The 22,904-nt window shown below is 55.3% G+C and overlaps 1 protein-coding gene across 2 annotated transcripts in view; it reads left to right on the top strand.

The window, feature by feature from the left end:
- The first annotated feature begins 485 nt into the window (after positions 1-485).
- PAX7 (paired box 7) overlaps positions 486-22,904 on the top strand; it is a 103,170-nt gene continuing 80,751 nt past the window's right edge. The window contains exons 1-4 of one of the 2 annotated variants that reach the window (XM_077137982.1): positions 486-667; positions 3,304-3,539; positions 4,128-4,257; positions 5,222-5,350. In XM_077137982.1, the coding sequence (XP_076994097.1) occupies positions 583-667; positions 3,304-3,539; positions 4,128-4,257; positions 5,222-5,350 (580 nt within the window). In that variant the 5' untranslated portion in view covers positions 486-582. Of the gene's footprint in view, positions 668-3,303; positions 3,540-4,127; positions 4,258-5,215; positions 5,351-22,904 lie in introns of both variants that reach the window. The other variant, XM_077137981.1, reaches the window with a different exon arrangement.

The following is a 22,904-nucleotide window of genomic DNA, read 5'->3' as shown; positions in this document are numbered from 1 at the left end:
GGAGAGGAGCAAGGAGAGGCAGACGGAGGGAGGGAGAGCGAGAGCGAGGGAATAAATATATAAATAAAGACGAGAAAGAAATCCGCTCCGCAGCCTCTCGTCTCAGAAACTTTGGCCCCGAGCGCGAGAGCGGGTGGCTCGCGGGTCCCAGGCTGGGGCCCGGGATTCGGGCCGCGTCCCCCCAGCGCCCTCCGCGGCCGGGCCCCGTCTCCCGGCTCTGCCCGGCGCATCAGCCCCCACAACTTCTGGCAGAGCCGAGCGGGCAGAGACGGACTTGGGGTTGGTGTGTTTGTTTGTTTGAACTTCCTCGTCGCCACCTTCCCTCCCCCCCACCCCCAAACCTCCGCCCCCACCTCGCCCCCCCCCGCCCCCCCCCCCAGCTTCTGGACGGGTTTGACTGCAGCAGGGGTGGGGGTGGGGTGGGGGTAGGGAGTGTGTGAGGAGGGGAGGGGGAAGAGGTTAAAAAAAAAAAAGAAGAAGAAAAAGGAAAGAGGAGGAAAGAAAGAGATCGCAGCGGGGGTAAAGGGAGCGGACGGGAAGCGATTTTTGCCGACTGTGGATTTGTCCCCGGCGCGCGCGAGAATGGCGGCCCTTCCCGGCACGGTCCCCAGGATGATGCGGCCGGCTCCGGGGCAGAACTATCCCCGCACGGGATTTCCTCTGGAAGGTAAGAGCCGCCGAACGGGCCTCGCCGCGGCTCCTCCGTCAGGAGCGTGCGGTCCTCGCAGAGGCGGCGATCTCGAGGGGCCGGTGGCGGCGGCGGCGGCGGCACTCGGGTCCCCGAGTCTTCTGGGGCCAAGTCGGGGCGCGCGACCCAGGAAGTTTCTGGGACCGGCGCTTGTCAGTTTCTGCGTGGGTTTCCCGCACCCGCGAACTCGGTTTCACAGGTTGCGGACTGGGGGGCCTTTACAACCTCAGGGTTCAGCTCCTGGTAAATTTCAGGTCCTAGTAAATTTCAGGTCCTAGGAAATTTCAAGTTTTTCCACGAGTTCGGATACTTTTCCCCGGAGACTGCTGGGCTCTCCGCGCTCAGCCGCTGCGGGCGTTCTACTCTCCGCTCTCGTTCTCAATTGCACTTTTCAGCCCCGGAAAGGTCTTCCAATCCCCTTTATTTCGAAATAGCAACAGACGCCAAAAAATGTGTGATACTTAAATGTCTAAGCTACGAAAGCCGTATCCACTTCTTCCAGCTCAACATCCAAAAAATCTCTGCTTTTCAGCCTGGAAACAAACTAATCTGAAATAATAAATAGCAACAAATTTTTTTTAACAAAACTTTTTACGCCGGACTTTTTACCCGGGCTTCCGAACCCTGGACACCTCTGGGGAAAGAACCTCGAGGCGGAGAGAGGGCACGGCGACGGCCAGACAAGGGGGCAAAGCATTCATTTTGTAACGTGTCCTTCCTAAATTTCCAGCGCCGGGGGTGAGCAGCCAGGACCAGAGGCCAGGGGTTGCCGGCTCGATATTGCGATCGGAAATGCACGGCCGAAATCCCTTCCTCCGTTTTTGTTTTGTTTTGTTTTGTTTTGTTTTTAAACTAAGGGGAGGCCTTCAACCTGTCACTGAAAAGCCGTTCTGCTTCTGGGCGCGGGGAGCCCAGGGTGTCATGGGGAAGTGATTGGAGATACGTGCGACTTTTATTTTTTAATTAGTCTTAGCCGGTATGAGCCCCTTATGTGTGTTGGGGGAGGAGGGTAGAAAGCAGGGAGGGGGTGGGCGGGCAGGCAGCCTGCGATTTGGGGAGGGGGGAGGGGGTCCCTCCGGCGAAGAGAAGGCGCCGGGTCCCTGAATTAGACCGAGGCGAGGACAGCGGCTCCGTGATCAAGTGCGCGCGAGCAGCCACGCACGCGGGAGAGCGCACAAGCCCGGGGATTTGCCGCAGCACTCTCCTGTAGCGAATGAAAGTAAAACAGGCGGCCGAGGACGCGCGGCGGATTAGAACAATATTTGCCCAACATGACGGAGAATACTGAGGGGAGCCGAGTGCCGGTCGCTAAAGAGGCTCTTGAATATAAAGTTGGGCGCTCGAGAGCTCTCGAGAGCTAATGGCATACCCCGCCACGGAGACCGAGCGACTCGGACTCGGCGACGCACGATTTCTGATTAAATCCGAGGGTGGCTTCACACACCCACTTTTACAAAGAGAAGGTGGGGGGACGGGGAGAGCGAGGGAGGGGACGGTAAGAACCGCTCAGCAGCCGGAGCCTCATCTCGCCTCCTCCCTTCCAATTACACTGTCAGCTCCCTCGACTCCGGAGGCTGTGAAATCGTTCTAATCTGCCAGCTCTCTGCCGCCGCCGAGTCCCTAAATTGGGGGGATCGAAGCCGGATTAGTGCACCGGGTGTCCCCACCCTCCCCCAACCTTGTGCAGGATATTGTGTGGACTTTGCATTAAGGCGTCCGCAAGTGTATCCCCCTCCCCGGTGCACACCAGGAGTGCCTGTCTCCCTGGTTTCCAAAGTCGCCCCCACTCCGAGGCCCTGGTCGGCATGAGTACCAGCCTCTGGGAGTCTGGAAGGACAGCTCATGGTTTCCTGAGGCCAAGTGGGCTGTTTGATTCAGGAGCTTGCCAGACACTGACATGTGTGCTGAAACCATCCCAAAACAAAATTAGAACCCCGAGAGGGGTTGGAAGAATGAGGAGTCTCCCAAGAAAGAGCCAAGTGCCCCCCAGGCAGCAGTCAATAGTATAGGTCCCTCGGCTGAGCCTCAGCTATTCCACATTGGGCGGATGGCTCTACTGCTAAAGCCAGGGCTGAACATGGTCAGACCCAGCCAGCCTCTTCTGGCCCCCAATAAAAGAGATCAGTCTTGATCTCCACTTAGGGCATGGAACTGACCAGATGGGCCACCTCTTATGGCTTATTTACCTCTCTGAGGGCCAGGCAGACCTGCAGCCCAGGTTCCCAAGCTGCAGCCCCGGGGGACAGAGACTCTTCAGTCCCTGGGTCTCTGAGCCCCACCAGTCTCTTGGCTCTGCTCTGACATTCAGATCCCTTGGTGTGTCCTTATTCCCCACCGGTAGTATGGCAGCCCTGGGGGCACCTGGGGGGCTCTCGCATTAGTGACCCCTCTTTTTATCTATGCAGGACCTTCCTTCAGCTTAATGACAGCTGTTTTCTAACCCCTGGGCGCCAAATGTGGTAGACTCAGAGCTCCAAATGTGGGGGAAGAGATCACGGAGATCCACTGCCAGGGGTCTTGGTGTTCAAACAAAATTGGAGTTGGAGGGCGCACTCAGTGTCTCCCCCATCTTCACCCTCTGCCTCTCTCTCTCCCATCTCCTCTCCCTTGTCCAGTGTCCACTCCACTCGGCCAAGGCCGGGTCAACCAGCTAGGCGGGGTCTTCATCAATGGGCGACCCTTGCCCAACCACATCCGCCACAAGATAGTGGAGATGGCTCATCACGGCATCCGGCCCTGTGTCATCTCTCGCCAGCTGCGCGTCTCCCACGGCTGCGTCTCTAAGATTCTCTGCCGCTACCAGGAGACGGGGTCCATTCGGCCGGGGGCCATTGGCGGCAGCAAGCCCAGAGTGAGTGTCTTTGCTGCAGAGGCTGGCAGCAGGCCTCCCCGTGGTCAGGGGGTACTGACTGTACCTCTCACTACTCTGTGCTACCCAGTAGCATCAGGGCTCTATATGCTCCCTATGGAAAGTACAGTGGGAGACGTCCCCTATTCCCAGATACACCTCCTTATTTTAATTTCTCAAGGATGGGAATAACGGAGGTCTAAGTTGCCCAAGACTTTGAGGCCAATGAGTCAGACCTAGGCTCTCCCTACATCTGCCCTCCCTAAACTCATCCCACCATCCCAGACCAGTGAAAATCTTCCCTCTTTCAGGCTTTCTAGCTTTCAGCTCCCCTGTCTTGCCTGAAAGAGTGAGGGGGGACCCTGGGAACCCTAATTAGGTTGTGGCACCTATCAGTACACCCTCTATCCCCCGATACCCTCCCCAGAGCCGGGAACCGATTTCTTAAAAGAGTAAAGCCAATCTCAGAAGGGTGACATCGAGACCAGGGCTACCAGCCTGGCCTGGGGTTCTTAGAAGGTTGATATTAAAAGTATCTCCGTCCCCCTATCCCATCTCTCCACTCCTACTCTCCCACCTCCACCTCTGAAGCAGGTGGCGACTCCGGACGTGGAGAAAAAGATCGAGGAGTACAAGAGGGAAAACCCAGGCATGTTCAGCTGGGAGATCCGGGACCGGCTGCTGAAGGATGGGCACTGTGACCGCAGCACTGTGCCCTCAGGTGAGAAGGCAGCTGAGCCAGCAGAGCTCTCCCCAGACTGGCCCAGCTCTGCTTTAGTGGGGCTGGAAGTGGCAGAGAGGAGGGGGGATGATGAATGAAGGGGTACTTGGAGAAAAGTTGGAAGGAAAGGGGAGCAAGATGGCAAAGAGAGGTAGGACAAAGGAGTGAATCAAAACTGAAAAGAAGATATAAGGAAGGATGAAAGTAAAAAGAAATTTAGAAGGAAGGTGAGGGGAGAAAAAAAGAAGGGGGAGAAGGATGAAGGAAAGAAGGATGTCAGGAAGGAAGGGAAGGAAGAGGGGGCAAAAAGCTAACCCAGAAGTTCAGGCAATAAGAGAAAGCTCCCTTAGAGCTCCCTTAGAGCTTTCTCTTGGAGAAGTGGATTAGAGAAATGGGTCTACCCAAGGACATATGTGATTTTTGTGGGTTTCCTGGGACTCCCCATCTCCAGATCATCATTTCTGTTCTGCTGCCACCACCAACCATCAACCATCAGTGGGTCCTAAAGTCTTAGACTATGCTGCCCATAGGAAAGAAAACAGCCTGATGTGAGTGAGTTTGTGCGTACATGTACATTCAGACAAGCAGGGCCAGAGGCACACCAGAGTGCACAAATAGCAACGACAGGGGCCAGAGGGTCTCCAGGGATGCCCTGGGGAAGTGTGCATGGGTGTGAGTTCATCTAGAGCATGCGATAGTGTACACGTGTGTGCAAGAAGGTGTATAGGAATGCAAGTGGGCTGGTGCCCCTGTATGTGAGTGCCCCATTTGTGAGTCAGGCTTCCAGAAGTGCATGGTTGTCCTTGTGCCTTGGGTAGGGGTATGTGCATACGTGTGTGTTAAGTGTGGGAGCTGTAAGGGGGAAGGAGACCTTCGTGACTCTCCCAGGGGACGAGGCCTCCGTGCGCGCTCCTGCTCCAACAACTTATATTCGCTCTTTTGCCTTTGAATTTCTGAGGTTTAGTGAGTTCGATTAGCCGCGTGCTCAGAATCAAGTTCGGGAAGAAAGAGGAGGAGGACGAAGCGGACAAGAAGGAGGACGACGGCGAAAAGAAGGCCAAACACAGTATTGACGGCATCCTGGGCGACAAAGGTAGGGACCCGCCCAAGATCTGCGCCGCCCGAGTGCGCGTTTTCCCACGAGCGTGCGGACCTGTGGTTCGCTTCGGCTGCGGGAAGACCGGAGCCGACCTTGAGCTGGAGAACTCGCCGTCCCGGGGCAGCCGAGAGTCTTCCAGCGTTGACGGAAGGCTCCCCCTCGGTGCGCCCCGGGACCGGGGCCGCGGGTTCGAGCACCGTGCGCGGCTGATTCAGCACCCCACCCACCCCCGCGCGCGCGCGCCCGGCCGGCCGAGTCCTCCGCTGCGCGTGGCCTCCGCGGCTGGCGTTTTGGCTGCCAGTCTGATGTCGATCAATTATTTATAGGAAACTTGGGCAAAGGGGTGGAGGGAAGAAGGAGGAGCCCGCCCGCGGCTCTCTAAGTGAATTTGTCAACCAGACCCGCACACGCTCTCTAAACGGTCCCTTGAAACCCAGCCTGACAGCTGACTGACCGCTGCAATCAATAAAAATTAGCGAGGGCCGCGTGGGCCGCCGCCTGGCTCGCAGTCCCGGGTCGCCAAGACCCGAAGCCAGCCAGCGGGGAGTGGGGCCCGGGGACGCCCGGTTAAGGCGCTTTCCTCTTCGCTGCGCGTCGGCGGGGCCGGGAGTTGAGGCCGAGTTCCGAGATGCGCAGGGTCGGTGGATCCCAACCAGGGAGACAGATTCGGTCCCTACGTCTTCCCCTTCCGCCCTTAGCGCGGCTTCCCGGAGGCTGAAGTCCCAGCCCCGGCCCCTGCCTTTTCTCGCGATTAGCTAGGGAAGACTTCGCTTTCAAGGGCCTGCACGTCCGAGGCAAAGAGAATTGTATTTTTGTGTTTTGACGGGGGAAAGCATCAGCGGGTGCAGGACAGAAGAGCCCTTCCTCCACCCCCGTGCCCGCTCTTTGTGACTTAGTGTGCGGTATGTGGGGAGCTGGGAAGAAAGAGAAATGGAAAACTTCAAGTCACAACCCGCGGGGAGGAAGAAGCAGACGTCCCCAAACCCACACGCAGGGATGCAGCGGGCAGAGAAGCACCGAAGGCTGGGGCCACCGGACCTGCAAAACGGTGGCTGCGGAAAAAGTTGGGCGGGGCGGGGGGTGGGGGGAGAGTGCTCTGGGACCTGGAAACTTGGGAGGGGCGCGATCGTTCAAGTTTCCTTCCAGAGGTTTCTCGCGGCACGCCCCTCCCTCCTCTGGCCTCTCAGGCACACTCCTAGCCCAGGTCCTTCTCCAAGGTCTCAGCAGTCGCTCCCAACCTTGAAGATGAACTTCACAGACAAAGCCCGCTTCCAAAGACAACTCTAAGCGAGGCCCATCCCCCACAGGCTAGGCCTGAGGGGAAGGGGGGCCCTGGGCAGGGCAGCCCAGAGCCGGGGAAGGGGCGGGCTATTGACATTCACGGCCCCAAGTGGAGCCGCAGACCCGCCCGGGACAAAAGGGCGCGGGAAGAAAGGGAGCGCGAGCTGTGCGTGGCACCCCGCTGTGCCGGGCTGGCCGAGGGGCCCCGGGTCTGAGGCGGAAGCAGCCCTGCGTTGCCAAATAGTCCCTGGCTAAGACAGGGCGGCCCCAGAGCCCTGGGGCCCCTGGTAGGGGAGGTGGTTAGGAACCCAAACCTTACCCTAATTTGCATTGGAAAGAAAATAGTTTTGTTTTTTTTTTTGAGGGGGGGACATAAAAATGGAGTAAACCTTTCCAGGAAGTTTTCCTCTGGTAACCCTTCTGGCAGGTACCCCCTGGAGAAGGGGAAGAAAACTTGATTTTCATTTGGAGAGATTTTTATGTGGATGTTCAATTTGGTCTGCGGCAGTTTCCTCTGAGAAAGAATGAAAGCAAAGGAAGATGGTGGTTTGGGGGGTTTCTCCGACTCAGAGGAGTCCAGGGTTTTCCAGTGCTGGTCTAGGCTTTAAAAAAAAAGCTCATGGGTGGCTTCGCTGGAGAGAGGTTTTCCCCGCAGCGGAAACAGGAAGCTCCAGATCTCCGCGGGTTGGGTGAGGCACTTGCTCCGCTCCAGACCCTGGAGGCTGAGAACACAGGTGCTGTACCTGGAGGGAAGGTACAGAAATGCAAGGAGCTCAGAAGGCAGCGGGCCGGCTGTCCCCGAACCCCGCCGAGTGTGAGTGATGGCCTGCGGGTTGGGCTCTGATGCTGAGCCCTGGCTGGAGGTGGGAGCCGCGTCTGCGTCTCCACGTAGAACTGCTTGTCCGTGGGGCTTTGGGTCGGAGTATGTTTGTGCAAGTGGCATAGTGCATAAGGGTGAAGTATGATTGCGTTGGGTGTGAATGGGCAGCATGGCTGTGTGTGAGAGAGTTGTCTATTCTGCTGTGGACAAACTGTATCCGTTTCTGATTTAAGTACCTGAGCCAGTCCCCAGGCATCCCAGGGAATCACCCAAATGGAAACTGTCAGATCTATCCCAGCCCCAGACCTCAGTTCCACTGCCAAGTTAAAGGAGAAAAGACCTCCCGACCTCCACCCAAGTCGGCCAAGTCCAGGCCGAGGTGCCGCTGGCTCGTAGGGGCAGGCAAGGGGTGGGGTGCACAGTCAACTTTGTTTTGGCTTCTTACTCTTGACAAATACTTTCTCCCAGGGTTGCCCGACTCGTGGCAGGGAGCCGCCAAAGAAGGGGTTTAAGAGCTCTCCTCTTTAAGCACTAAAGAGAGATCCCTCCCTGAGTCCGTTTCTTCCTATCGTCCGCTTGGCATTTAATAATGTTAAGACTTATTAGAGCTGGTAATGAAAACTGGGACTGCTGAATAGGAAACTGTGTTGGAGAGGGGTGTAATAGCTTCCAGGCATGGTAAGAAACTATTTATCCGCAATCAGTCCTCACTCTCAGAGTTTGAAGCACAAACGTTAAGTTGAAGGGTTTTAAAGCAGATTAAATTGAGCTTTTATTTCTGTGCACTTTCATCTCTGAACAGCTCACTCCTGCTCCCCTTGGGCTGATATTCATGAGGATGTTCGGGTTCCCCCCACCCCCATCCTTGTTAAGACTCGGTTATTAGGACTGTTGGTTGTGAAGATTCTCAGACCACTGCTGATAGGAGCCATGGTCATTCCTTGCACACCTGGAGAGGGGAGTGGACAGCTCTTTGCCCCCATTCACTTAGATGCTTTTCTCCTCATTTTTTTTTCTCTAAGGATCAGAGGAGAGACAAGCCCGAGACCCAACCAAGAAAGGATTTGAGGAAGGACAGGAAGGGAAAAATATGTCCTAGAGTCTGAGCCCAGAGAAAGCTAGTGTGAGGAATCTAAGAGAGTTTGCAGAGTCCAAGAGTTCCCCTGCGGGAGCTGAGGGGTGAGTGGGAAGAAATAAGCAATATTCTAATAGCAATAATAACTATAGTAAACTACACGAACACCAGTGCCTCAACATTCACAATGCACATGTTTAAACTGAAGCTGACCTGGTCAAGGGACCCCAGGCTCCACGTTGTCACTGAGCTAGAAAGCCGGTGGGGACTGATTAACGTGAAATATGAAAAAGAAGTCACTTTAAAAAAAAAAAGTATACGCGTTTTCCTTTGGGGGAAAAAGGCCAGGTCAGAGTGCTGCTGGAAAATTTGCAGAGAATTTGCAAGACTTCCCCAATGTGTGTGTGTGGGGGGGGGGGGGGGGAGTGTGAGGCAGATCTGTTTTTCTTTACATTTTCCTTAATTTAGTTTTAAAGCAGCAAGCATACAGGTGTGGAGTGAGAAATGGCGGGGAAGGATCGGAAAGGAGGGGAGCGCCCTAAGTGTCGGTTTTAGACACTTGTAAAAGGAGGTGGGAAACAATTTAATTTGGCAGCGGCGATAGCTGCTAATGCGGTTTTCGGTCGTTTGCTACACTGGAAGAAGCTGTTTTGATTGTGTGTACAAGGACCTGCCAAATTTAATTAGGCTCCGGGGGAGCGAATGAATAGGGGAAGGGGGGCACAGTCCCCTCAGCCCACACCATTTGGGGGGCTTCACACCTGGAAGGGGCATTGTTTACCGGATGGGCGAGAACGTAAAGGGAATGGGGTGGGGGGGGGAGGAAAAGAGGACTTGGAGAAGGGAGCCAGGGAGGGGACGAGATAGTCCATTTATCAAGAAACAATCTGCATTGATTTAAACCAACAAGTTCCCTCCTCTGTAAATGTGTGTTTAGAGAAAGGTAATTGACACTCCACCAAATCAAAGGATTACCCCGGGTTGGCAATCTAATCAAACAGAGTCCAGGCGGGATTTGAGGCTGTTCAGAGTGGGATCAGCTTCGCATAATGGGGGATCGGAGGAAAATGGGGGGGGGGAGATGGGGGAGGGGGGAGATGGGGGGGTGTCAGGCAATTCCCCGGCTTTAGGCAGCGCTGGGTGGTGGATATTCAGTGAGACCAGAGGGAGAGAGGGAGCGGGAGGGAGAGGCTCACCGAGGTGGGGGGGGGGGGGGGTGGGGTGAGCGGAGAGGAGGTGGAGGGGGGAATATTCCGGCGAGGGGGCAAGCCCACACTGGGCTGACAAGGCGCCCTCTTTAATTCCCCCCGACCGGAGAAGAGAGGGGGGAGGAGGGAGCGACTAACGAAGAGCAACAATCGGGAGAGATAAGTGTTACAAAGGCAAACACTGGCGCTCGCGCGCTCGCGGCCCCAGAACCCGCGGTAAATAAACAAAGTCGGCAAACTGTTTGCCAGATAAACTCGTGCCTAAATCGAGTGTGACGGGCAAGGAGAGAAGAGACAGAAGGAGATAAGGTTGGAGGGGGAATGAACGAACATAATCTAATAGAAGACATTTAGAAAACAAACTTTTAAACAAGGGAGAACAGACGGGCGGAGGGTAATTATCCACCCGGGAGAACTGGGGAAGCAGTGGGAAGTGGGGGCCGCGCAGGGGCTGTGTCGTGGGGCGGGGACTCTACGGGGTACTGAGAGAGGCTCCCCGGGGCGCGCAAGGCAAGGGGCTGGGGTCCCAGATTGAGATGCTCGCGCAGCTCCAGGCTTCCGAAGGCGGGCATTTCTAAACCGGGTGGGGCCCCCCGCTGCGAGGGCATGCGGGTTCTGTGTTCACCTCCGGGCACGCACCGCCACGCAGCGGCTGTCTCAAGGCGTTTGTACCTAAAAGACCCGTGTGCCCGGCGCAGCGGTTCAAGGAATTAGATATTTACCAGTTTGAAATAAGCCTGGCTAAGAAGAAGAGAGAAGAGAGACGTTGAAAAGATGAGGCTGGGGGAAGACTTCAAACGAATTCATCATTTGGAATGGTGGAGGGAAGATTTACCAGACAGTATTGGGAAGTTATTTAGATATTAATAACACATTTTCCTGAGGCGCGACCACAGCAGCCATCTGTGCTGCTCTCGGAGCTATTTGGCTGGGTGAAATCTGGGCGTCTCAAATGTTGGGAAGAGATAACGCAATCAGTCTAACCCTGGTCCCAAGACTGCATGGCTGCCTTAAACCCGGATTAACCGCCCGCATCCCCGTTGCCCCTCCCCTTTCGCAGCTTTCCAAATTTTCAGTGGAATTTACATGGAAGGATTTAAAAGCACATATAACAGTAGCCTTAAAGCAGGAAGGTGATTATTTAGGCTCCCCCCCCCCAAGAATATCTTTTTGAAAATGAGAGTTGTCAACATTACCTTATAGATAAATAATATTCTGTGAAAATGTATACGTTTATGTGGGGAGAGACAGCTGAGCAGAGGAGATTTCCTTCCAGGTTACCCCCGTGGGGTTCCTATTTTCCTTCATTTTATCATCATCCATCAAGCTGATGAGGTTTCATTCTATCAGGTCCAGTATTGGGCGCCTAAGGACGCTAACAGGAAGCGCACGAGGTCCCTGACTCAGGACCTGGAAGCCCATGGTCCAAGGCCAGACAGAACTTACACCCCAGAAACACGACAGCGCCGGGTAAAGAGAGGCCCCAAAGGGCTGCCGCGGTCGAGGAGGGCTCCCCAGAGGCTCTAGGGCCCTGAAGGCCATGACTGGGGGGGGGGACACAAATTCCAGGAATTCCAAAGAGATAGCTGTTTTCCCCCCTCCACTCCACAGCAATGGAATAACTAGGAAATCCAGTCGAGGACGGGAGTGGTGCCCGTGTTGGTGGGGGGGGGGCGTTGCTGGAATATCTGGGTGCCCCCCCCCTTTTTGCAGTTCTGGGCCTTCCTTCTTCTTCCCCCATCCCCCAACTCTGACTGAAAGAGGAAAAGGTGGAAATGGGGTCAGCCCTTTCTGACCTGCTCTGGAGCGATTGGCCCCGGCTGGGGTCGGGCGAGGGGAGGGAGGGAACTCGCCTTCCCAAATCGAATCAAGGCAGAACGGTGACCTAAGGGGGAAACTTCGCCAGTAGTAGATAGGCCTCTCCTAAACTTCAAACAAAGGTGTGGGGGGGGACTCTGGCCAGGAAAGATCTGGGAGTGGGGGGGGGGGGTAGCATACGAGGGGGCGGGACCTAAAGGAGGAAGAGAAGGGGTCGAGGGCAAAGGGAAGATGGGGGGCAAAAGGAAGGGGCGTAAGGAAGGGGATGCGAAGGGGGGGGAGGCTGCTGCGGTGACACCAGGAATTTCAGCCCCCGGGGACAGCAAAAGCATCCGCGGGTCTGTGACAGCCTCGGGAGAGACAAGGGGAAGGTGTGGTACCCCCAAGTCAGCTCCGGAAAGGCCGAGGACACGGGAGGACGGCTTGGGGACGCGTGCCTCGGCCTTCTGTCCCCACGGAGGCCCGCCGGGCGGCAGCTGGGTGAGGGGGGTTGTGGGGCCGGTGCGGGGCTCCGCGAGCCTGCTGCGGGTGCATTGCCCCGATATCCCCCCGAGTCTGCGGGTCAGCGAACCGCCCTTTCCAAGACTCGAGTGCCGGGTCCCGGGGATACGCTGGCGCCTGAGCTCGGGTCCGAACCAAGGGGGGTGGGTGGGCTGCGCCGACGCCGCGGAGACGGAAAGTCACAGAAGTGGAACGGGACTGAGTCGGAAGGGACCAGGGCGTCGGCAGGGAGCGCGCGAGAAAATTCAGAGTGAGAAAGACCTCGAGCGGGAGAAGAGAACTGCGGGAGGGGCCGAGGGCGCTCGGGAAGAAAAGCCGAGGGGCCGAGGGAGGCGCTGGCAGCCAGAGGAAAGACAAAGAAGCGCAGAGTCAGGAAGGGCTGGCCCCGGGACGGGCAGCTCCGGAGAGGCGGCGGGACCCAGAGGCAGAGCCCGCGGGAGAGCGCCCGGCCGCGCGGCCGAGGGGGCGGAGGGAGGCGGGAGGTGGGCGAGCCGCTGCCGCCCTTTTGATCCTCCGCGGCTTCCCCTTATCAGAAGCGCTTTGGGTGACACCGGCACAAAGGCAGTTCATCATATTACACCGCGGCCCGGCGGCTGCCCTGCGATCCCGCCGCTTAATTAGAGGCGAGCGAGCCGGGCCGGCGGGGCAGGAAGGCGGCGGATTCCGAGGCGGGGGCCGGGGCTCTGCGCCGCGCGACCCAGGGACCGGGAAAGGGGGCCGGGCCGAGCGCCGGGTTCGATCGCGCCGAGGAGCGAGGGGGACGGGAAACCCTTATTCAGGGCGTCGCTGAGTAAGCATGCCAGCCTGGGTTTCACTGCCGGGAGAGGGAGGCTCACCGCCACCCGATTTAGCAGCGGCCCCTAAGAAAGTTCTCGGCCTTGGGGAAGGCATGGCTTGCCAGCCACCGTCTGCACTCTCTGGCTTCGGATGCTGCAGATTGGAGGGAGGTAGAGGGTAAGATTAGGACCCCGGGCTCCGAGCTGAAGGTTTCCTGCTGCTCCGGATCCAGCTCGCACACCCCTTTCTGCGGCTGAGTTGGACTCTCCACTCGCACGGCCTGCTCTCCAGGTCCGGGTCTGAGCCCGGCTGTCAGCGGCTGGAGAAACCCGAAGGGGCCAAGCGCGCCATGGAGGGCCCAGGAAGTGAGGGTTCCAGTACCATCTTGCTCCTTTATCAATGTCTCTAGACCTCTGTTCCCCTCTATGAAAAACAGGAGATTGCGCTAAAACAGAAATTCATATCCTTGGGGTGGGGGGATCCTGGGCCCTTTGAGGATCTGATAAAACCTACGAAATTGGCCATTTCCACACATTCATACAGGCAAAATTTTTGTGCATACAGCAAAAGGGGTTCCTGTGTCTCCAGAAGCCACACTTTGTTAAGAACCTCATGTCTACATTCTCGAGGGTACTTCTGATTCCAGCAGTGGGAGCCCAGGGTGAAGAGATGGGGAGAGGCTGAGAGGAGAAGCTGGGAGCCAGCCTGCACAGGGCCCTGGCTGACCCCCACTTTTCCCAAACACTGGCAGCAGACCGCCCACCCCCCATTGGGTTATTGGAGGGGATCCTTTCTGACGATTTGTCTTGTTTGTTGGTTTTGGAGAGATAAGCACAAATGCTCCCCGCAGTCTGCCTCACAAAAGAAATTTTCCTTTGGGAGTGAATGTATGAATTTATTCACGCACTCTATAAAAACAGACATTGTGCTCAATGCGAGTGACCTCGAGGTCATTGCCCTCTGTAGGGTTCACAGCCAGGTGTTGAGACAGAAAATCAACAAGCCCACAGATAAACAGATACGTCTAGAGTGGTTGTTTATGCATGCTACCTGGCTCTCCACGTGTGCCTGCTTATTTGTGTGTGTATGTGTAGGTGCTGGCCAATGTTGTGTGGGTTGGGGTCCGTGTGGGTGTTGTTTGTGCAGCTCTGTGTGTGAGCACAACAAGGTGTATTTGGGGCTGGGGCAGAATTTGGCAAGCAGCCCCCATCCTGATCCCGGGCAGCCGGGAGCCGCAGGCACTGGTCCGGGCCTTGCAGGGCCGCGGGTTCGAGCGAGAGATGGCGGGAGGGGCGCCGGGCGGCAGGGCTCCCAAGCCTCTCGTCTTCTCTGCACTCTTTGTCTGACGCCGCTAAAAGACCGAGGGTCAAAGCGGTTCCCTGACGAGACAGAAAAAGGGGTGGGGCAGCGGTCCCCAGAAGTGGCTCAGAAAACTACCCCAAACTTTTCTGGGGTCCTCTCCGTGGGACCCAGAGCCCTAGCGGAGTGGGTGGCGGCCGCCTTTCCACGGGACCCTCTGCATGGTCCCAAGGCTCAGCGCTGTGACAGGTGGAGGGGGACGGCTGAGGGTTCGAATCCAGACGAGGGGAGATTGTCTCTAGGTGAGGGAAAAGTGACAAGGGGACAACACTCGGGCTAAGTGTTGGGGGTTTACATGTATATGGGTGGTGTGTTGTGTTAACTTTTGTCGTATAGGTTGTGGTCTGAGATCAAGCCCTCCTGTTCCCTGGAAACTTGTCCTAGAGTCGCGCAGCCTTTACGGAGTTACATTGACATGAAAATCTAAGCCAAGCTGGAGTGAGCCCCCATAGACACGGCTTCAGGGTTGGTAGGAGGGCGGGGGAGGGGGGGCGGCGGGGGGTGGAGTCGGAGTCTTAAGGAACCTTCTGGAATCCTCTTGTTCTCCAGTGGAAGCCTGCAGAAGCGCCTCTATTTCCCGCCTTTTCTTGTCACCACTCCTACAACTCACACCGCGGGTCCAGCCGTATAGACGCGGAGCCCTGCGCTTTCCACTCTCCAATTTTTCATCCAGCCCCCCCCCCCCCGCCCCGTCTCTTACACCCCCCTCCCCGCTCCCCGCGCCTCATCCTTGCAGTGTCCATCTAGCCCACACTTCTTGGGCTCGGAGTCACCCTTCGGAAGGTCGGAAGATCCAGAAGAAAAAAGAAATTCCTATGTGTGGGTGATTGGAGAAGGGGCCCCGGAGAGAAACCCTTTGCTTCTGCTTTTTGCCACCCCACCACCACCTCCAAGGTCACACTACCCACCCCTCTTCTCCTCCTTCCTGCTACCTGCGAAGGCCAAAATTCAAATTCCCTGCCGTCACCCTCTCGCACCCCGACCCCCTCCCCCACCCCGTCTTTGGTGATGGGGAAGGATTCTACCCCCGCATCTCTAAGGGCGGAGGCTCGACTATGATGGAGGTGCTTGGAATGAATCTAAAGAAAAGAGGCTCCGGAACTTTCCTTAATAAATGGGGGTAAACTTCTTTCCCTGGGGGGTGGGGGGTGGGTGTCAAATTGGTTTCAAGATGGGACGTTCCCGGCAGTGGCCAGTCAAGACGAGGCCCAGGAGGCCGGAGCTGCGCGCGGCGGGCGGTTGCAGCCGTAAACGCCTCCTTCCTTGCATCTGGTGGCGCAGGACCCGGGGTTTGCCCTCCCGGCTGCGCCCTGGGTTTGAATCCCCGGAGTCCGTCTTCTGCCGTGGAGATCTGCGTCAGGTACTCCTGGTGCCCCAGCCTCAGTTTCGCTATCTGATTAGTGGGGATAAAAGCCTCTTCCTCCGGCCCTGGCCCGGGGAAGCTCACAGGAGACTGATTGGCGGGTCCGAGGAAGGGGAGAGGGACGCCCTGAGAGCTTCTGGGTCTCCGGGTCCACTCCCCACCTCCCCGCCGCCCTCTCCGCGCAGCCCCCGCTTGCTCCTCGCGCCTCAATGGCCACTTTAGAAATACAAACAACTTTAAGAAATAAAGTAACCAAACCCCCGAAAGGGGCTTTGAAGGGGCGAATGCCTGGTGGCGCTTTACTATGGTGTGGGCCGAGGCAGCGGCCTAATCCCGCTTTCATTTTCACCGACGGCCGCGGGGGAAGCGCTCCCGGCCTCCCGGCCCCTCAGGAGGCTGATTAGGCCACAAAGAGCCCCCATTATCCCGAGAAGAAAACCGGGGGGCGGCGCGGGGCGGCGCGGCGCGGGGGGAGCGGTCCGCCCGCGCCCGGGCTATTGACTTAGTGGATGAAGTCAAGAGCGGGCACGCTGGGAGCCCGAGAGGGGGAGGGGCCCGGGGGAGGGTGGGGGAGGGGCCCGGCCCCGCGCGGGAAGGGTCGGGGAGACCGAACAAAACAGGACGCACAAAACCCCACAACAAAACCCGAGCTCCGGGCGGGCGAGGGGAAGCCGGACCCGGGCGGAGGGCTTCTTCCACTGAGCTTCAGTGCGGTGGGGGTGGGGGCCAAGGAGCCAGTCCCCCGCCGCCCCTGCTGCCTGGAGTCGGTTTCACTCTTGGGAGGGGCTGGGGGAGGAAAAGAGAAAGTTACGGCCCTTGAAGCAATCCTATCTGTCGCTAAGGGTTGCTTGGCTTATGCGCAGGGCCCTGCCTGGCTGGTCTTCCGTTTCCACCTGGTGGAACCCTGGGGGATGGGTCCAGAGGTATCCAAAAACCATCTCAGGTTGTGGCCTGCTAAGGTCTGTGATCGGTGATGTCTCCTCAGCCAGAGGGAACAGCTCAGAGGTGTTCTAGAGGAGGTTGACTGAGTGGGGAGGAGGCGGGGGGGAGGAGGGAGAAAGCAAAAGACCGGGAAGCTTAAAAGATCTAGTAACTTTGAGTGAGGTACTCTGAGAACTTCAGTATCTTCTTCTGCAAAATGGATCCATGGATGACAGCCTCAAAGTGTGTGCTTGGTAGAGAAGAAAATGTAATTTTATAAAGCGCAGGGCATACGGGGAGGCTGGATAAATACTCTTTGCCTATCTCCACCAGATCCTTGTCTCCTCTGAGGCCCTCTTTCAATCTAGAGACCTCTCCCCTATGACAAAAAAAAAAAAAGATAGTAATAGCTGTCTTGAAAGCAACAGGGCTGTAATTCCATAAGTGACCACCAAATCTGGGCAGCAGTGGGGGGGGGGGGGGATGCTTAACCATATGAACAGATGAATAAAGCCAGGAGCTCATGGCTCAGTCCACTCCTTTTCTAAAATCTGACACAAGAGAAATAGGCATGTCCATGCAGCTCCTCACCCAAACAGACGGGACTTGGCCAAGAGGAGAAACAAACAGAACCAGCAGTTGGGGGTCCAGCAGACACTGGTGGGTTCTGTCCTCTCTCAGAGGCTAGGCAGACCATTTGGTGATTGAAGAAGGTGGTGGAAACATCTTCCAGGTATAAAAGAGGCAGGTGGGGTATGTGCACAGATGGTCTTCCCCGCCTGGCTGGCTTCCATTCTCATCCTTTTTTTAACTCTTGCTTCACATCTTCCTCCCCCTCCTCCGCCCCCCCCCCCATATCCCCTTGAAGTAGGGGTAGGTACGGACCCTTGCTGGAATGTCTTAGAAGTCATTTTAACTCTTCATTTGCTTATACCCTAAATATTTATGAAGTCCCTACACTGTGTGGGCTCTGCTGGGTTCGATGCCTTCCCAGGTCCAGGCCACAGATTTCTCAAAGGCTTAGTTGAGGAATGTTGAGTTATTTCAAGGACAATGGGGAGCTCCAGAGGAGATTTCAAAAGGGGAGTGTTGGACTGAGAGAATGTGCTGCAAAGTGTGGGGACACTTGCTAGAAAGTCAATGCTATGATGCAGGAATGGAATGGAGGTGGTAGAGGGAATGGAGAGATGTTTAGGAGAGGGCTGTCTCAGGCTGAGATGGAGAGGAGGGTAGGGAAATAGAGGCTCAGCTCCAGGCTCCTCCCATCCCATGCCCGACTGCGGCCAGGGTGGCTGGCTACCAGGCTGGTTAAAGGGACTCTAGAATTCCTATGCTGAGATTCCAAAGAGTGAATTCAGACTTGAACAGACCTTAGAGGTCATCTGGTCATTTTACAGGTGGAAAAGCTGAGGTCCAGAAGAAATAACATGAGCAAGAGCAAAGAAGGGAGGATAACTCACCTCTTGGGTCCACCAGCAGTCCTGCTGATAGGGGAGCGGAATAAACTGGTCAAAATCTAATTTGCAGGAATTAAGAAGGCTTGGAAGGAATGCAACTATGGGAAATATGGCCCTTTCCTATCCCTGCTGTTGATTACCCTTTGTATTTAATAGGAGCCATGCTGATAGGGTTCATTTCACAGAGAGGGAAGCTGAGACACAGTGAGTAGATTAGCCCAAAGAAGTGGTGGTGGGGGGAGGCGGGAGAGTTCTCACCTAATTCGGTCTGCAGGACCCTCCATTCACCCAAGGAGGCAGAAGGGCACAAGCCCAGCTGTTCTTTTGTCCACGTGGACAGCTGCAGCCCCCAGCAGCCTCCGCATTCTTCTGGCCCAGGGCAACTAGAGACCAAGCCACTACTACCCGCCCCCCAACACTCATGAGCACCCATGGGCACCTTGAGATTTGACAGATGCCCAGATTTGTCCCTCTGATGAATTTGTTCATCTTTGTGGGAAAGTCTTTGGACAGCAAGGAAAAATAAAGCCCTTGAAAGAAAATAACCAAAATAACCACAGTATTGTGGCTGGGGCTCGACCTTCAGAGCCCCATTGTCTATGGCCTTAGCACTAACTGCTGGGTAACTCTGGGCAACCCACTTAATGTCTCTGATCTTCAGTACCTTTGTCTGACAATGAGAGGTCAAGACTAGCCTAATGGATTTTTTTCCTTTTTTGGGGGGTGTGTTGGGGGGATTGCCTGGTTCGGAAATCAAACCTGGGTCTCCCACATGGCAGGCAAGCATTCTACCACTGAACCACTCATGTACCCTCCTAATAGATTCCAGACTGTGTTCCATGGAGCCTTGGGGTTCTGAGCAGGAGCTTTAGGGCTGCTGCTGCAGGTGTAGGTCCCTCCAGCTCTGATACTCTGGTAAGTGTGCATTGGCAGGAAAGAAGTAAAAACCAGCATCCTTACCCAATAGGAGAGGAAACTCCTGTGAAGTAGGCTTTATCCTAGGAAGGAGCAGGGACCAATCCCTCTGGTCCTTCCATCTGTTTGATCAGGCTCTGCTTACACCTCCTCCTTCCACAGATCAGAGCCCCGGGCTGCTGTGGGCTATTGGTCTTCAGAGATAAGCTGATATGGCTTATTGGTGACAAATGACCCTTCTCCCCTTCTATTCCCCTGATTAGGGAACTTCCTTTTCTGGCTGTGAGGTCTCCTTGGAAGAACAGCCAGAGCTGGTCTCCAGACACTGAGATCTGCCCCTTGAGTCCCTGCCCAGCTTGCTGTGTGACCCCGAGAGGCAGTTACCCTCTCTGTGCTTTGCTGGGGGGACAGATGGTGCAGTTGGGTAGCAACACCATCCTAGTATGGTCCTAGAAAAGAGGGGTAAATACAGAGTGTGAGAGGTGGAAAGACCTTTGAGCAGGGAGAGCAGAGAGGTATACCCAAGAATCACCCAGGTGTTTGCAAAACATGGAGACCTGGGCACTTTCCAGATTTGGGAAATCTGAGGGAAGTGGCTTTTGGACAAACTGGCCCAGGTCATTCTGATGGCCATCTCAGTTGAGAGCCACTGGATTTATGCAACCCCCTGTTTTACAAATAGGGAAACTGAGGCCCAGAGAGGCAAAGGGTCTTGTTACTTGTTGCACTGCAAATTGAGAGCAGAGTCAGAGTGGGAGTTTCTCTCGCCTTTTATCAAGGTCACCACCACCTGCTCTTACGGAGGGTATGTTCTTAGCGTGGCCTGGGCACCATGCTAGCAACCGTGGGGCTGACAAGGCAAGAAACTCAGTACCTGTGCTGATGGCTTGACCTTTGGCAGTCATCTGTTCTGCTGGCCCTGCCCCCTGCCCATGGGGGGGCGGTCGCCCAGAGACTCCCCTTCATCTCAGCGCTGGGCTCTCGGTCTTTATAACCGAGCACAGCTGAAGTGCTGCCGAAGAAGCCCTGAACTCAGAATCTGTGAGACTCAGCCTCGCCTTCCCCGCTGTGAGCCTCCCCCCACTCAGCCTTAGTGCACTCATCTGTCCAATGGGGATAAAGATAAAAGAAATAAGTGAGCTAAAACACAAAAAAGATGTCTGGCACATAGAAAGTGAGTGATTAAAATGAGACGAAAGAAATAAGATTAATTTATATGGAATAGATGATCCACAAAGGGGTCAGATGAGAATTTCCCAGGTTAAATGCACATTGTCTCATCAGGGACTCTCAAATTTATATGCATTTATTTTTCACATATGTTTTTTAAAATTTATTACAAAAGTAATATGTGCTTATAACATTTCAAATCTTAAAAATGTATATGAAATTAAAATTCTCCTTTCCCAGTGTTAACCTGGTTGAGTTTGGGAGATATATCCTTCTAGATTTATCTTTCTATCTTTATAATAGACATATATTTAAAGGAAAGTGGTGTCATATCAACTTAGCCTGGATACTATAGAGACTTCAAGGGGTGACCATGAATCCCAGAGTTGAATTCACAATTGTAAGTATCTGTATGTATGTGTATGTTCTCTGGGGAGGGATCCTTACCTTTGGCTGGGTCTCCTAGGACTCAGGGTTCTGAAAAGATGAGGAATTCTGAGTTAGGAGATTTGCAGGTGTTTGTCCTCTCCTTCCCTCCCCCTGCCCTCCCCCTTTGGTACTCACCCCCCGTCCCTGCACCTGCCTGGGCTTCCGGCCTCTTCTGCTTCAAAGAGGCAGGCTGGGCTTTACCTGCCTCTGCCACAGTGAAAAGCAGCTGGTTTGAAAGGGGAAGTGGCATTTCAGGCACTTAATTAGACCCAGGACAAGAATGGAGGCCGGCTCTCGGATCAGGCCAGGGGGGATTGTTGGGGGATTAACACCCAGGTAAGCCCATCAAGCCTCACTGGCCCCTTGGCAGGAGGCAGCAGGAGAGTCCTGGGCAGCGGAAAGGCTGGCCCATGAGTCAGCAGCCCAGGAATCACATTCCCAAGGGGGGGTGGGGTGGGGGTGGACTGGGAGAGCAGGAATGGAAGGAAAAGGGAGGGCCCACCTGCCGCCTCCATCATCCCCCATGTTTCCCCATCCCCGTTGCCTGGGGAAGGTGAAGCTAGAGCTACCATTTTATTCTTGCAAGAGAAATTTACTAAGCACCTACTATGTGCCAGGCACTGTTCAGGGGCTGGGAATACAGCCATGAGCAACACAAGACCTTGCTTCCCCTGAGCCCATGAGCTCAGGCTGGGGGAGACAGGTAATGAGCAAGTCTACAAATCAGAAGATATTTCCGGAAGGTTGATATGGGTTTGAAGAATATGAAGTCGAGTGACATGATAGAAAGTGGCTGATGGGGGAGCATTGTTAGAGGGGTTGTAAGGGAGAGCTGTTCTGAGAAGGTGATATTTGGTGTGAGTCCTGGTTGGCAGGAAAGAGGCCGGGATTCACTGAGCATCTACTACTTCAGAAAATACCTGATTGATCTCTGGGTGAAATGCTTTATAGTGATGAATTCACCAAATCCTCCCAGCAACCCCTTGATCGTTGTAATGTCCATTTATAGATACGAAAACCGAGGCACAGGAAGTTTCTCTGCCCTTCGGACGCAGACAGTAAGTGGCAGGTACATTTCATCAGCAGCCTGCACCCTCAGTCCTGCACTCCTCTTGCTATTTTCAGGAACTATGACAGGTGCTTCACAGAGCTCATCTCACTGACCCCCCACCCACCACCCGCCCCAGTGTGGGACTCTATCATCCCGATTTTGCAGGTGAAAGCAGACCTCAGAGAGATTTTCTTGTCACTAGAGTCACACAGCAAGCAAGTGGCAGAGCCAGCAGTTGAATCCAGGCAGCACAAACTCTTCCTACTGCGAAACGGTGGCTTTTATGCCGGCATCTGAATTAGGAATGCTCTGCCAATTCACGGGGGAATTGTTCATGGGCGGTGGCTGCTCCAGCCTCCTCCAGGGCGACAGGCTGGTCCTTAAGAGAAGATTCATCATGAGGGCTGGCTGATTTGTTTTCTTTAAGGGGTACCCCATCCACCCTGTTGACTTAGGTCTGGGATTAGGAATGGAAGACTATTAGTCTGCCTTGGGAGTTGTCTGGAAGGCGGATGTTGAAATCTCCTGTTAAGAGGGTGTTCGTCTCGTGTGTGTCGTTTTGTTGTCGCCACGGTCGCAGCTGGATCATATTTTGGGAGTCAGGAAGGAGAAAGAGCTGGTTCCTGGTTAGATTGTTGTGTGAAGGGGTCTTCCGGGGATGGGAAGGAAGCACAATGTAGATCTGAGTGTGCATCCACTGGTGATGTGGGGTGAGTGTGTCTGAGTGTGTCCCTGGAGGACGAGGAATCTGTGTCCTCGGGTGGCTGTCAGTTCCACTGTGCACAGGTGTAGGTCAACGGGTCCTCCATGGCCCTAAAAGTATCTGCCCTCGTTTTACAGTTGGAAAACTGAGGCTCAGAGAGGTCAGGTCATTTACCCAAAGTCACCAAACTCACAAGTGGCTGAGCCAGGAAGGGGAGTCAGCGCTGCCTTCAGAGTCCAGCCCTTTTTGCCTGCACCCCAGGAAAGGTTTAAGTGACAATAAAAGGTTTAAATGCCTGCGTGCGGTGCCGCTGCCGTCACAGGGCCTGGTGGATGTGTGTGCAGTCACGTGGCTGCCCCCCTCCTCCTTCTGGCATCGCAGCCCCTACCCATGCCCCTTCTTTCTCCGGATTGCAAATACGCCCAAGATGAACGCCCGCAGCTGGCTGCAGCCCTGAACAATGGCGAGTCCTAGGAAGTGAAGAGATTGCCAGGGGAGCACAGTGGCCCTGTCCAGAGACAGACAGGTTCATAGGGGCCGCCTGCTTTGACTTGGGGTGACCTATCTCCCCCTGCAAGCTTCAGGCACTCAGCCGGAAGGCAAAAAAACAAAACGAAGAAAACAGCCTGTAATGAAATTCTCACTAGAAAGAAAACTTCTTACAAGTCCCTGCTTTGACCAGATTAGGGGAAAGTTAAGG

Source organism: Tamandua tetradactyla, chromosome 2, assembly GCF_023851605.1.
Source record: "Tamandua tetradactyla isolate mTamTet1 chromosome 2, mTamTet1.pri, whole genome shotgun sequence".
In the NCBI taxonomy this organism is placed as follows: Eukaryota; Metazoa; Chordata; class Mammalia; order Pilosa; family Myrmecophagidae; genus Tamandua; species Tamandua tetradactyla.
The sequence above is the reverse complement of the archived record's forward strand: the minus strand, read 5'-3'. Positions and strand labels throughout refer to the sequence as shown.